Here is a 14,315-nt window from a genome sequence, read left to right as displayed (position 1 = left end):
GAGAAGCCCTCTGCGTGCTTTGCGCGGTGTGTGCCATCTGCCACTGTCCCGGGACAGCGGGCTGAGCGTGCGTTCCTCAGTGTGCGGGGCCAGGGTGCGGCCGCAGCTCTAGGGGAAGGGGCCTGATGGGCTTCAACCGGGCTCCTTCCTGGTCTCACCCACAGCACTGAGAGGGCCCCGGTCACCCTCCACCTCGACGGGATTGTGCAGGTGCTGAACTGCCACCTCAGCGACATGGCCATCGGGATGATGACCAGGATCGCTGTCCTCAGGTGGCTCTACCACCTCTACATCAAGACCCCCCGGAAGGTGAGCCCCTGGGCCCCTCAGCCCTCCAAGCCAGGGGGCTGCCTCTGGGTGGTTTTTGAGGGCCTGCCCGTGCTTGGTAGGATTTTGGTCGTTGCAGTTCTGGAGAAACCCTGACCAGGAGAGAAGTGGCAGATGCCTGAGGAGCCCTCGGTGTCTTGAGGGGGGTGTGGGAGGTGGTCCCTGCAGTGGGGGTGCTCATGTGGGTCCCTGCTTCTCTGCTCTCCAGATGTTCCGGCACACAGACAGCCTCTTCCCTATCCTACTCCAGACGCTATCAGATGAATCCGACGAGGTAGGTCACCAGTGCCCCTTCCTCTGTGCCCTGGCTGCCAGCCTCTCCTTTTGATGGGATTGTGTAGCTGAGGGGTGCTCATTGTGTTGTTGTTGTTCTCGTAAATCAACACCCCTAAAATCACCCTATTCCTCCTACCTGGTGAGGTGCATCCATTAAGGGAAAAGCTGTTTACTGCCCTCAGCTTTGGGAATAAGGACTCTTTCTTTGTGGGCCCTTCTGAAGACCGTGCTGGGTCAGGGCACTGGCGAGGAAACCAGTCCGGCGGGGAGCTCCTTGTCCCTGGAAGGCCGTGGAGAGTGGTGATGGGGAGCCCAAGGGCAAGGTCCAGCCCGCCTGGCTGCCCAAACTTGGGCAAGTCACTGCCCGGCTCCGCACCTGTTTCCTTCTCTGTCCGGCGGGTAGTGACAGCACACGGGGTTGTGAGAACGAAATGACCCACGAAAAATGCCGGGTGCTGTGCTGGCCACCCGCTAAGCACTGAGGGAGCGTCAGTTGTGATTCATTTCAGCTGGACTCCATTTTGACCTCTAGTTTGAAATCGGACCCTGAAGCTTTGCGTTTGTTGGGGTCACCAAAAGTTAAAGGGAGAGGCTGGCCCCGTCCCAGGCAGCAGGAGTAACCCCAAGTTGGGGGGTCTCAGAGTGGGGCAGGGGGAGCAGGACCCTGCATCCAGCCATGTGGGAGAGGGGCTCCTCCAGCCGCACGCCTCTCCCCACGCCATTCCCGGCAGCGTTCTATTCCGTGGACTTCCTCACCAGGACGCCCCTGCTTCCCAGCCAAGGGGCAGGATTTGCAGTTGGGTGTTGCCATTTGCTGGGGTAGCATCCCTTCCCTCCGCCAGTACCGGCTCCAGGCTGTGGGTTGGCCGCTGGCGGCCCGCACCTTGACCCGCCCCTCTCCTCCCCTCTTCTTCCCTCCTCGGGGCTCCGGGCAGCTGTGGGCTCCGTGAGGCAGCAGGCTCGCGCACACCTGCAGACCTCCCAGCTGCCCAGCGGGAACCAAGAGCAGACGGGCTGGAGCGGTAGGAGAAAGAGGGAGAGGGACGTGGCTCATGACTTCCCGTGGCAGGAGGCACCTCGGTCCTTCCCGGGCTGGTGCCAGGCTTGTGTGGAGCCCAGGGCAGCTGTCCTGCAGCCTGACTTTGCTTCCCTGAACCTGAGCTGAAGAGAGATGCAGACAGGCAGGTGTCCACCTCTGGGTCCTCTCAGGGTCTCTGCACTTCCAGAAAACCCAAAGCGGGTGGTCTGGGAGTCTGCCCGTGTCCCCTCCTGCCTGTCCACCACACACCGCGTGTGCACACACACGCCAACCCCCTCTCTTTCCCCCACCACCGCGGCAGTGCGAGGCCCAGGTGGACATGGCCCAGTTCTGCCTGAGTTAGGACTGACTCACTGCACAGTCACGGCCCTCATTTCAATACAAAAAGGGAGAGAATAGCTTTGCTGATTGGTTCCTTCTCGAGGACTGCAGTGGAAGCAGCTGAGTTTTCAGTCCTTTAAATGGAGTTGTTTAAGCCCATCCAGCCTTCTTTGCTCGCGATTGGTCTTTGCGTGCGTGTGCATTTGAAGGGAGCCGGAGGAGACGCAGTCCGTGAAACGGCTCTGTTCAGGTTGCGGCTGTGGGAGCTCGATTTGCTGAAGTGCCAGGTGTTGTGGGGCTTTGGGGCCCGTCTTGTGGGCCTGCGGTGGGGAGAGGATTGCAGCTGCTCCTGGGGACAGTGACCGGAGGGGGGTGAGGCGAGAGGGTGCTCCTGGAACAGCCGTGAACGTCCCTGCTTTCCCGTCTCTCCGGGGGAGGGATTTAGGGACCTCAGTATCAGTGGCGAGTTGTGATTTTGCTGCATCCTGGTTCTTCACCAGAATCACGTCCCAAATGGCCCCTGCCGAATCTGGTGACCTTGAGGGGGTACAGTGTACTTGGCAGTGGAAATACAGCCATGAACAAGACAAAGTCCCTCTTCTCCTGGAGTGAGCTTCCTTTCCAGGGTATCTAGGAAGTGCTGTCTGTGAGAATTTCCCAGTATTTCCTGGGATCAGGCACAGCCCTGATCTCAGATTGGAGCTCCCTGGGGTGCAAGACCCTGAAAGGCCATCCAGTCAAGTTGGACCACAGTCAGATTGGTGGGGAGAGGCCCCTTCCTAGGGAGGGCTTCACAGAGCCCCCTCGCCGATGGAATTTAACTGTGGCCCACCCTGCGCAGGGCCGTACATCCAGCCTGGGGCCTCAAGGCACAGGTTAGCCCCTTTGTAACAGCTGACTTGTGTGAGGTCGTTACAGTGCCAGGAACTGTGCTAAGACCCCTTAGCTGTTGTATCTAGAGAAAGTTCAACAGTTCTGTGGGGGAAATACTGTTATCATTTCCATTTTGCAGTTCAGAAAACACGGCCGAGGGAGGTGAGGTTAAGCTGCACACAGCCATGGAGTGGTGGAGCCAAACTCAGAACCGGATCTGTTTGACTCCAAACCCCGTCCTCTTAGTCGCTTAACCACCATGCCTGTGTTTCACCACCTGTGGCCCTGACCGCCCACATCAGAACCCCAGCTCATGTTTAGTCGTATCGTCATCCCCATATGCCTTTTTCTCTTGTTCCACAAGTTCTTGAGAAGAGTTCTCTCAGTCTGGTGTGGAGAGGGGTATGTGAATTCTGAAAAAGTTCTCCCTCAACCCCCTGACCCTTTGTCCACTTTTCTTATTGATCTACAGTAGCTCTTTTTATATCGGGGACATTCCATTTATCATGTATGTTGCAAGTGTTTTTCTCTCCCAGGATGATTGTGATACACCCATGTGCCCATCACCCTTGGTGAGAGCCACTGGCCCCCGGGGGACAGAGTGTACCCAGGTGTTAATGATGCAAGAGCTGGGCACAGGGAGGGGCAGAGCCTCAGAGACCTAGCTCTGCCCCCCACCATCATGTTCCACAGTCCCCTTGGCACGTGGCCTCACTGGGGTGTCTTGTGTGCCATTGTTTCTCTGTCCGCCTCCCCTTCCCCCCGCTCCAGTGACAGCTTGGTAGTCCACACCCATCTGGCATCCTCAGGTTGTCTCTGCTTTTCCTTATTCAGGATAAGCGGCTGTTTCCTCAGTACCGCCTGCTTCTTGCAGACTTTATCTGAAAATCCCTTTTGTCAGAAAGAATTTGCAGGTGTCAAATTAATATTCTTGGCACTGGAGTAGAAATCCTCCCATTAGCTGGAGATCCAATGACTTGTTTTTAAGCGAAAATGCAACCCCGATTCAACAGTGCAGAATGCGTGGCACGTGCACAGAGCTTCCTGCTGGACCCTGGTGGGAGGCGGGGCTGCTTCTTCCCCTGCCCGGAAGATGCCAGTTGTCGGCTGCCTCCCGAGCCTGCAGCTGCCGGGGCGGGCTCTGCCCGTGAGCCCGCAGAGGACAGGTCTTCTCCATGTTCCTGATGGTGCGGCTGGCTCAGTTGCAGGGGGGTGGGGGGAGGGGATGGCTCCGTGATTCCTCATCCTCATCTTACTCTCAAGCACAACTGCCTCCTAACCGGAATTTAAAATCCTCCTCAGCGGGTGGGGGGAGGACTTCCCTGGCAGTCCAGTGGCTAAGACTCCTCGCTTCCACTGCAGGGGCTGTGGGTTCGATCCCTGGTCAGGGAACTAAGATGCCATGCGGCACAGCCCAAAAAAAAAAAAAAAAATCCTCAGGGGGTAATGGTGGGTATGTGTCACTATACATGTGTCCAAACCCACAGAATGTACAACCCCATGAGTGGACCCTCATGTCAGCTATGGACTTCAGGGGATAACCATGTGTCAGCGTAGGTTCATCGAGTGTAACAGATGCTGTGCCGTGGTGAGGAAGACTGATAAGGGGGGGGGGGCTGTGCGCGTGCAGGGGCAGGAGGTACGTGGGAAATCTCTGTACCTTCTGCTCCATACTGCTGTGAACCTAAAACTTCTCAAAAAAATAAAATCTATTTTAAAGAAAGAAACATGTAGAATTAAAAATAAGAAGTCTCAGTCTCAGAAGAGACCTGGGAGGATGTCTGGTGCCCCTCCAAGGGAACGTAGCGTCCCAGACAGCCAGCCACCAGACCTGAGCTTGAATCGCAGGAGCTCTAACCCCTCCTCACCATGGACCACGGGCAAGAGCCTAACGGCTCCAACCTGCGCAAAGGGCCAGTGCTGTCTGCACATGCCTCGTAGACCACTGTTTAAAGGGGCAGAGCAAAGCTCCTGATCTGATCCTGGCCCTTCCTAACAACCTGGGCATCACCCCACGTTCTTTAGGGGGAAATTGGCATTTCGCTCTGTTGAACTCTTCTGCCCAGGAGCAGGGCCTGTCCCCATTTGGGTCATCTTGTAAAGCTTCGAGGTCCTTTTTGTAGGTCGTATTCATTATGAAGTTTACTTTCAGTATTTAAAATTTTGTTGTGACTTTGAGGGGCATTCCTTTCCGGTAATATTTTTTTTCCCGAGTGACAGTGCAGCCCGGTGGCCAGGCTGTCCAGGAGTCTGGTCCTGGCTCTGCCACTTAATAGTTGGTTGGGGGATTCGCTGGCAGTCCAGTGGTTAGGACTCCGCGCTTCCACCGTAGGGGGCACGGGTTCTATCCCTAGTCAGGAACTAAGATCCCCCATGCTGCATGGCGGGGCCAAAAAAAAAAAAAAGTTGGTTGCCCTTGAGCAAATTACATAGCCTCTCTGAGCCCGCTTTTCTTATCTGAAAACTGAAAGTAATGGTGGAACCACCCACCCAGGTTGTTGTGAGGATTAAATGAGATCGAGAATGTCAAATGCTCAGCACAGGACGCAGCACATGTAAACACGTGGTAAACGTTAGCTCCGACGCTGGTTATAATTTCTGTGAAAATGGCAGAGACACGCACTGAAATCAGGAAGATGGGCTCCATGTTTGCCCCATGTCCTTCCTGCCTCAGTTTCAGCAGCAAAAGCCGGAATGGAAGCAGGTCTCTGTCCTGTTTCCCTGCCTGTCTCTAGGACCACACAGGCCCTTTGCAGATGGCCAGAGTAGGTGGGGCTGTTGGGGGTTCATCGTCCATTTCCAGGTCACAGAAAAACCAAGAGGAAGACAGTGGGCAGCAGGACTGGTACCCCATCCTGTGCTTTCTCCCCCTCTATCAGCCCCCCAGCACCCCTGAGATAGCACTGCCCAGAGTGGGGAGCCCGTCGTCAGTGGGCTGTGTTGCAGTGTCGCCGGTGGAGGGGCTCCCAGCTGGCTGCCCCGGGTCCAAGGAAAGGAGGAAAAATGGCATCAGCAGCAGAGGACCTGCACTGGGGCCTCTCACTGCCACAGCTTCTTGCTGATTCCATTGAGATCCAGAGGGGCACACCTGCTGGGGCCACCAGAGGCAGCCTCCCAGAGGCTTCTCAGCATCTCGGAGCTGGGGTGTCCTTAACACCTTAGAGCAGACATTCTCAGTCCAGGAGAAGTCCCCCCTCTTTCCCCTCCCCTAGTTGCAAAGTAACTATGAAGAGAAATTGTGGATGGGAGTTTATGGCTTATGTGTTCAAATTCTAGAAAATTTGGAAGGTAGGTTAGTGAGGGCATTACTCACGGCAGTGGTAGTTTCTAACTCCGGAATCCATTAACTGCATGCAGAGTGTGGTCTGGCTTTCGCACCCAGTGGGACATACAGCCATGACTAGGAGGCGGGAATAGTGGGGGGATAGCTAGACGGGTCTAAGAAGTGATCTGGGGGCATCTGACAAAGGTACTTAAAGTCCCCCATGGGAGCAGTGATGTACCCCAGTCCAGAGTAGCCCAGCTCCTTCCCTGTCCTCTACCCCATGGTGCATCTCAGAAGTGTCCAGACCTGTGGGCGGGAGCGCAAGAGCTGCCCCGCCCTCTGCTGAGTCCTGAGGGAAGGGGGGCCGTCAGCTCTTCTCTCTGGTACGAGACTCGGCCCATCAACCCACTCTGTGTCGGGGCGCTCGGACCCTCACCAGCAGGGGTGTTACCAGGGAACAGACACGACTATATTTGAGGGTGGTGGGCTTTGGGGGACGGGGAGAGGATTTCATTTGTTTTCATGGTCCAGATCCCAGGAGAAATGGAGCGGGAGAGGTTCTCAAATCTCTCAAAAGAGAGAGCTCTGCGGGGCTACACTGAGTCGCCCCAAAGAGAAACGGGCCGAGGCCGGTATCAGGGATGAGCAGAGCGGCTCTGGGGCTGTGCGGTGACTGTGGGCGGTGCTGCTCCTGACTGGCGGCCTGAGCCCAGTGCCCCGGCACAGACTTGGGGCGAGGCTGCCTTTGGCTTCTTCTGCCTCGGGGAGCAGCAGCCCTGCTGTCCCATCATGTCCCTTTCCCTCTCCATCCCTCATCCCACCCGGTCCACAGAAGCACTCCCTCAACTTTTCCTCTCTCCAGGAGCCCTTGTCACTATGGTCTGGCGGGTCGGCCAGTTGGGCCCAGGGATTCATCTCTCTGCTGTAAAGGGATTTAGTTGGTGGCAACAGAGCCTTCCGCATTGGGGGAGGCCCCAAACCCAAGAGCTGTGCCCTGAGGGTGGTGGGGAGGCGCCAGTCCCCATGGGTTCCTCTTCTGACTCACGTTCCAGCATGACGGGCTGTGCTCTCCTGCCCTCGGGAAGGAGGGCCTTCTGTTGGAAATTGGCCATCCCTCAGTGTCTGCCCCAGAAATGAGGGCTGCCACTTTAGAGGCCCCTGTAATTGACAGCAGCTTAGAGAGCCAGTGATAGCCTGTCTAACGCCCCCAGCGCTGGCATCCTTTGGAAACCATGGTGGTTGCTGTGTGCCGGACGCCACGTGTCTGGGAGAAGGAGAGGCAGAAACCAGTTTATGGGGTAGTTGCGCTGGTCAGAGTGCATTGCATCTGTTGCCTTAAGGAATCTGCCTGGTCATCTTGGAGTGATTTTCATTATCCCCAGTTTGACATAAGAGGAAATTCAGGCGGGAGGAGGATAACTTGCCCAAGGTCACACTGCCAGGAGCCAGAACTGGAAATCAGCTCTGTCTGATTCCAGAACATCTAAAACCCCACAGGAGGTCTGACCTTGCTGCACAGAGGGAGTGCCTCTGGGATAGGGTGTGCTTTATTCTTCAGTCTGGATGCACTTGACTTTGACCTGCCCCATCGGGCTGCCCCGGGGCTGGTCACCCACCCACCCAGGGCCCCATCCAGAAGGAATGGACCAGTGGCGGGGATGGCTGAGGGGCAGTGTGGAAGCAGCCCGGGTGAAGACAGGAGGACAGGCCTCGGCTCCACGCTGCCCCCTCTCCCCGTGGGACCAGGCAAGTCCACGGCATCTCCTCACCTCCGTTTCCCTCCCTAAAATGAGGTTGGACTGGATCGTGTTAGTCCCTTCCAGCTCTGACTTTGTGTGGTCCTGACTCCACTGCCTGGAATACTAATGCGGCCTGCTCAAAAGTGGACAGTCTTCCGTAAGAATGGGGCTTGTTTTTCCTTCTCATATCCTTGCCTCAGTTTTTATTTCACTCCAATTTTCATTCCATCCACTCTCCAAAACAAACAAAAACAACCCCTCCACCACCCGCCCCCCACTTCAGTTCCGAAGATTTCTTTATAGTCAGATCACACGATCAGGTCAGATGCCAGCCCGGAGAACCAAGGGGTGAGATGTCAGGGGCCAAGAACTTGGTTCCTCTCGCCGAGAGCCCACCTCACATGGAGAGATGAGCTGGGCCACAGCACAGACAGCCGGAACAAGGAAGGTGTGGACCCTCCCCTGCTTCAGCCTTCCGGGGGCTGGTCCACTCAGCTCTCCCTGGGGCTGACCCTGCAGCTTCCGTTGGGGGCTTTGGAGAGAAAATGAGAGGAGGGGAAGTAAAGAGCAGGGAGAAAAGCTGTGGCCAGCAAGGCAGAGACACAGGCCTCTAGTCACAGGCCACAGGGACAGGTGGCCCCAGGCCCCCAGACCCAGCAGAGGCACCGGCTGTCAGCGCTAGAGGTCCTGGGAGGTCTTCTGCAGTGAGCCCTTGACGGCAGACGATTGCCGTGGAGGGGGCAGGGGAGAGGGGCGCGTGGTCTCAGTCCCAGAACTGAGCCTGTGGGGAGGCCTGCTGCTCTCATCTTTCCATACCTCTGCGCTGTGTGCTTTCACTGCCCCACATCAGCCTCCCTCAGGTAAGGGGGGACCCACAGTACCCGCCATCAGCCGCCATCACCTGCTCTAGGAAGGCAGATTTGTGTGCCAGGAGGGTTTTCAGTCTTTATCTCTGTCTGGATTCCCTCCACTGGTGGGCAAGTGAGGAGCCAGAGCTGCACCGTAACTGGAGCACCTGGGTTGGGCAGGGGGCTCCAGGTGAAGGCGAGGGTGGACCGAGAAGGGCGGATGAAGGGGAGGTTTGCTTTCCCAAAGTAGGGCTGGGCGGCACAGGAGGGAGTCCACAAAGGGGAGCTGGTTGCGAACCGTCTTACCCTGGGCAGGGCTGGGGGCTCCCAGAGAGCCGAGCTACAGGCCGACTGGCCTCCAGGGATGAGCAGACCCCCTGCCCCAGCCCACCTCTCCTTGATCTCAGGAAGTGATCAGTCACCTCACCTAGAAAGGCCGAAGTCCCACAACCCAACAAGTCCCACAGGGAGCCACGCACACCAGGGCCACTGTCAGAATCCTCTGGAGCTTTTTTTTTTTAATAGGTTGTTTGTTTGTTTTGGCTGCACCGGGTCTTAGTTTCAGCATGAGGGATCTTCGTTGCAGCACGCAGGACCTTTTGTTGTGGCACACGGGCTTCTTAGTTGCAGTGTGCGTGTGGGATCTAGTTCCCCGACCAGGGATCGAACCCAGGCCCCCTCAATTGGGAGCACAGAGTCTTACCCACTGGACCACCAGGGACCCCTCTCTGGAGCTGTTTAAAATCCGGCTGTTTGGGCCTCAGCCCAGACCACCTGAATTGTTCTCTGAGGTGCAGCCTCGTGGCCTGGGCGCTGGTATTCTCCACAACCCGCAACGATTTTGACGCTTGTCTCTGGTTGAGAACAGATCAGCCTAAGATCCTGTTGGGAGGCTAGGGGCCAGGCCCCTAGCTGTCAGCCCTGATGCCCTTTCTCCATAGCCCTTGAGGTGGTGGCCAGGCCAGGGGCCCTGTTTTTACCCGACCCCCACCCCACTTGTGGCATCTTCAGAAGTCAAAATTTCTCCCAAGATGTGTGTCGATTTTTTCTCCTCCAGAGATGGCCAAAGCTGAATCAACTAAATTTCCCTGACATCTTCCTGTTGGCAGTGTGCAAGGCCCACGGATGGGGCGGGGAGTTCTGGTTGCTAGAGATGCTGAGGACAGGAAGTGTACCTAACGCTCGCTCCACGCCAGCCCTGTGCTGGGCATCACCCAACAGGCGTGGTCTTAGTCCATCTCCACAGCAGCCCCTCGAGGGTGCGTTCTGCTGTGTCCCCACTTTACTAACGTGGAAACGGACTCAGGGAAGTGAAGTAACTAGGTCAGGATCTCGGCTTGATGCTCCCTGAATCCACGAAGCCTTATTTGTCACGTACGCCACCCACTCCTCCCGCTCATCAAGGCCGGCCGGGTCCCCGTCTGTGTCATTATAGCACCCTGTGCCCTCAGACCCTCTCACAGCCCTTGTCACACTCTATGAGGACAGAGGCTGTGTCCAGCACATAGGAGGTGCCCAGACACGTTTCATGAGCAAGTGAAGAGACAGGAGGTGGGGCAGGCGGTGAGCTGACCCCACTGCGGCCTGCCCCACCCTCCTCCCTCCCTTGCTGGGGCCTGGTTCTGCCTCCTCGGACCAGAGCTGAGTGGCTTGCAAGCACGCTGAGATTAAGTGGAGACCTGGCAGTGGGCAGGAGACCGGGGAGCCCCACGCTGCTCTCCTGGTTGCCATGGACTGGTGCCCCGGAGACAGCGGCCCTCGGCTCATCGCCTGGTAACTGAGCTATAACAGTGTGTGCACTGCTCCCGAGCTGCCCGCAGCGTGGCCGGCCCCTTGCCTGTTCCCTGCCTGGCTCATGGGGAGAATTTACCTCCTGGAGGCGCACCTACTGGTCAGGGCCTCTGGGATGCAAGTGAGCGATGGCTGGCTTCAGCAGGAAGCCCTGGGAGTGGGAGAGAAGGGGTGGGGTGGGGGGGACTGGTCTCCAAGTTGTCTCACCCCAGGCTGGCCTTTCCCTCCTCTCCCCTCAGAGGGATGGAGGCTGGAAGGCTTTAGGCTGCCAGAACCCACGCTGTGCTGTCACTGAGGAACTTCATAAGCGGTAGGTGCTGGCCTTTGGCATGTATGGCACATTTCAGACTTCACTAAGAGCAGAAGAAAAGAAAGAAAGAAAAGAAAGCAATCCTGATTCCTAAGGCCATGCTTCAAAGTCAGGCAACAAACCAAGATATAATCCTTTTTTTTTTTTTTTTTAAGTTGTTTTTGCTTTACTAAGGCATACAAGGTTTTAATCTGCGTAGTTTTCTCAGTGGGAAAATAGGTCTAAGCCCAAGCAGTCCTTCTCCCCCACCCCCAAATCTAAGTGTTCTTTTTGGCAGTGCTTTCCTTGCTTGCTGCAGAAGGCAGGGCTGCAAGGCTGCGGGACCCGCCTCCCAAGAGCGCTGGGCATGGCCTGCTCTGACCCGGTTGCAGAGAAAAGCTTTTCTGGGAAAACCGCTCCCTCCTGGGCTGGGTTGGGCTGGGCCAGGCTGGAGCCTGGTCGCTGATTTCTCCAGCCTAGGTTTGCTCTGTGTCCAGGGCAGGGGCTTCCAGCCCCAATGCTGGCTAGTGCCAGGTGCCGTCACCTAGAGCTCCATAGTTTGACTGCTGCGGGGCCTGTGGAGATCCTTTGACCCTCCCTCAGCTCCCCCAGGGGACCCTTCCTGGGGACGGCAGCCTGCGTTCCTAGAGTCAGTTCTCTGGCTGATTCCACCAGCCGCAGGAGCCATTCTATAGGTGTCAGGAACTCAAGAGGCCTTGGCCTGCTGGGCTGTACCCCTTGTGAAGGAAGGGGACAGGCTTCTGTGTGGAAGGAAGCAGAGGGCCCCAAGGCTTCCTGTGGATGCCTGGCCTCGGTGCCTCTTCATTTACTCTTAGCTCCACTTCCCAAGAATAAGGAGTGGCCTGACCTGATCCAGCTCTCAGGCATGGCCCTGCGGCCCCACTGCTCTGGACAGAGGCATCAGATGGCAGTGGCCCGCAGATCTCAGCCTCCAGGACCTTCAGCCTGAATTCACCTCTCCCGCCAGCCCAAGTGCATCACTTGGAAACACTCTTGCGGCCTCCTCCTGGCCGGGACTGGAGAGGGCCCACCCTGTGGATTTCCTTCCCTCCTCGTGGGACTGGAAGGCGGAGCCAGTTGACATCTGGGGTCTAATCAGCCGACCAGTGGCCTAGCCAAACTTTTGACAAAGCTTCTTAGAGATAAGTGGGTAGAGAAATGGGAGGCTTTTCCAGCCATCCCCTTGGCAGAAGCTATCCAGAAGCATCCATCTTCCATTTCCTGCCTGGCACTGCAGGTCAGCAAGAATTTATTCAATATCTGCTGAGTGCTTCATCTGGGACTTCATGTTCGGGAGTCTTGGTAGGAGGAGAGGACGGGCCTGCAAGCCTAGGGAAAGCCTTGACCTTGCAAAGCTCTGGGTCTCCAGCTATTCCCAAGGTGGCGAAGGAGCAGCCGGAGCTCCTCGGGGAGAGAGAAGGGAGCCTTCCGCCCCGAGGGGTTTTCCAGGGCTGGTCTGTGGACAGGGTGTTGGGACAGAGAGCGCCTGGAGGGACCAAAAAGGAAAGGAGGGAACGGTCACCGTCCGGGAGACTGTCCTTGGCCTACTGGAATGCAGGGGGTGACAGCCTGCCATGGCCCATCCAGACGATGACTCCCCTCCCACACTGAAATGTGCCCTTTGCTGCTGTCAGGTCACCTCCTAGAAGGAAGGCCTTTCTCAGGAGTCCCGTGGCTTCCTTACTTTGCTCCCCAAGCCATGGAGGGTGTGACACCCCTTCCCCCTCACCTCTGCCGCCTTCCCCTCAGAGTTGCTTTGTCAAATGTTTTCCTTACCCAGTTGCCACCGACCCTTTCACTTTATCGATGGCCAGCTCACTCGGGGACCAGGGACCAGCTGATGTGCCTTCCCCACCCCCCCAGCCCGTTGCCATGGTAACGGCAGGCACTCCTGCTCCTGCAGAATATTGCTTTCTTGTAACCTTTTTCCCTCCCTCTCTTTCCCCCCTTCTTTCTCTCACACAAAAAGAAAGCACAAGTGTTTTATATTCATTCTGCGAAAAGCTGTGTAGTGCATACTAATTGGTGTGGCTTCCTCCTGCTTCTTTGAGCCTTTCCCGTCCTCAGAGCCAGGACCACAGGCCAGCGCAGGCATGGGCCCAGCCGGCCCGCTCTCTGGAAGGGGCACTGGCTCTGCATTTCTAGAGGCCGAGCAGTGCATTTAAAGCTCTCGGCCTTTTGTCCAGGCCGTGAGCGTGATCGAGGCTGCTGAGATCACCGTGTCCTTCTCCCCAAGCTTCCTGCACTCAAGCCAAGGGCTGCGAGGTCTCCAGGGGAGTAGAGCGCTAACACCCTGGCTGGCACAGAGACGCAAAGCCAGGTGCAGCTGGAGGGTGGCTCCTCCGCGGTCTCTGTCGCCCTGTCCCAGGCCCCCTGTCGCCCTGTCCCAGGCCCCCTGTTGGCGTTGCCCCCTGGAGCCTCTCCTCACTCCCCACGCAGAGGCAGAGGCCCGGCCTAGGCCTGCGTCAGGGTTGTGGTTCCGTAGCCTCAAGTCCAGCACCTGGACTGAGTGGTTTTGCTGGTCGGCTGGGGCAGAGCCAGTGGCTGGACTTGATGGGCCTCGGAACCAGGAGCGGCTCCCCACCAACTCCCCACTCTGCTCTAGAAGCCATTCCTTGCCCTCCATTTTGGTAGCCCCTCTCAATCCCCTTGCTCTGGAGGCTGAAGGAGATGATGGTGTGTTCTCTGACTCCCGCTTAAAGGGGCTCCCACTGTACGGGACAGGAAGGACGCTGTGTGCGCGTGTGTGTGTGTATGTGTGTGTACAGCAGACAGTGGCGCTGTCTGTTGGCTCTAGCCCCCCAGGGACCAGAGACAGATCTTGAGGAGTGGCCGGGATTACCGAAGGAACCTGTAGACGACATTTCCAGCTTTAATTGTGCAATTGAAGTGTAATTTGCATTCATTTGCCATTTGGTGTCAAACTTTCTAAAATAAGAGAATTCAAAATGCGAAGTATGCAGCTTTGCTGGCTGTGCTCTCCAGTGGGGCAGGAGGAGGTGTACAGAGATGGGCGATGCAGATTCTCTTCGGTGCAGAGATGAAATCTGAAGGCCTCGATGTGTGCGCCGCTGTTGCTGCCCAGTCCCTGATCCAGGGCCACTGACCAAGCTCGGCTGTGGTACCAAAAATCTCAGCACAGAAGTAGTACGTGAAGTATCTCCTGTAATCTTCACAACAACCTTGCATGGCGAGTCCCCATGGGCACATATGAGGAAACTGAGCCCCCCACATCACCTGCAAAACCAAGTTCAGACCTACCTCTTTGCCTGGGTCCTAGTTCTTGACGACCTGCTCCTGCCTGTGGCTTCCGCCTGATCTCTGCACCAGCCCCACACCCCACTCCGGAGCTGGGCCGAAGCTTAATTAGTTTCCTGGAATGTGCCACGGGGTCTGGCCCTGTGTCCATGAAAGGCTTCTGCTAGTTAAGAGAATGCTTTGCGTGCCTTCCCCTAACCCCTGGTTCCCAGGCAAACTGGGACCCAGGTACTTCCGAAGCCTCCCAACCCCCCTCAGGCCGAGCGGC

The 14,315-nt window shown here is 57.0% G+C and overlaps 1 protein-coding gene across 5 annotated transcripts in view; it reads left to right on the top strand.

Moving 5' to 3' along the window:
* Positions 1-14,315, top strand: part of VAC14 (VAC14 component of PIKFYVE complex) — a 98,063-nt gene that overhangs the window by 30,847 nt on the left and 52,901 nt on the right. For all 5 annotated transcript variants that reach the window (XM_082369830.1, XM_082369828.1, XM_082369827.1 and 2 more), the window contains 2 exons: positions 165-309; positions 536-601. In XM_082369830.1, the coding sequence (XP_082225956.1) occupies positions 165-309; positions 536-601 (211 nt within the window). The remainder of the gene's footprint in view (positions 1-164; positions 310-535; positions 602-14,315) is intronic.

Source organism: Balaenoptera borealis (assembly GCF_965194805.1).
Source record: "Balaenoptera borealis genome assembly, chromosome: 19".
NCBI classification, from domain to species: domain Eukaryota; kingdom Metazoa; phylum Chordata; class Mammalia; order Artiodactyla; family Balaenopteridae; genus Balaenoptera; species Balaenoptera borealis.
Note: the sequence above shows the minus strand (reverse complement) of the source record. Positions and strands in the feature narration are given on the sequence as shown.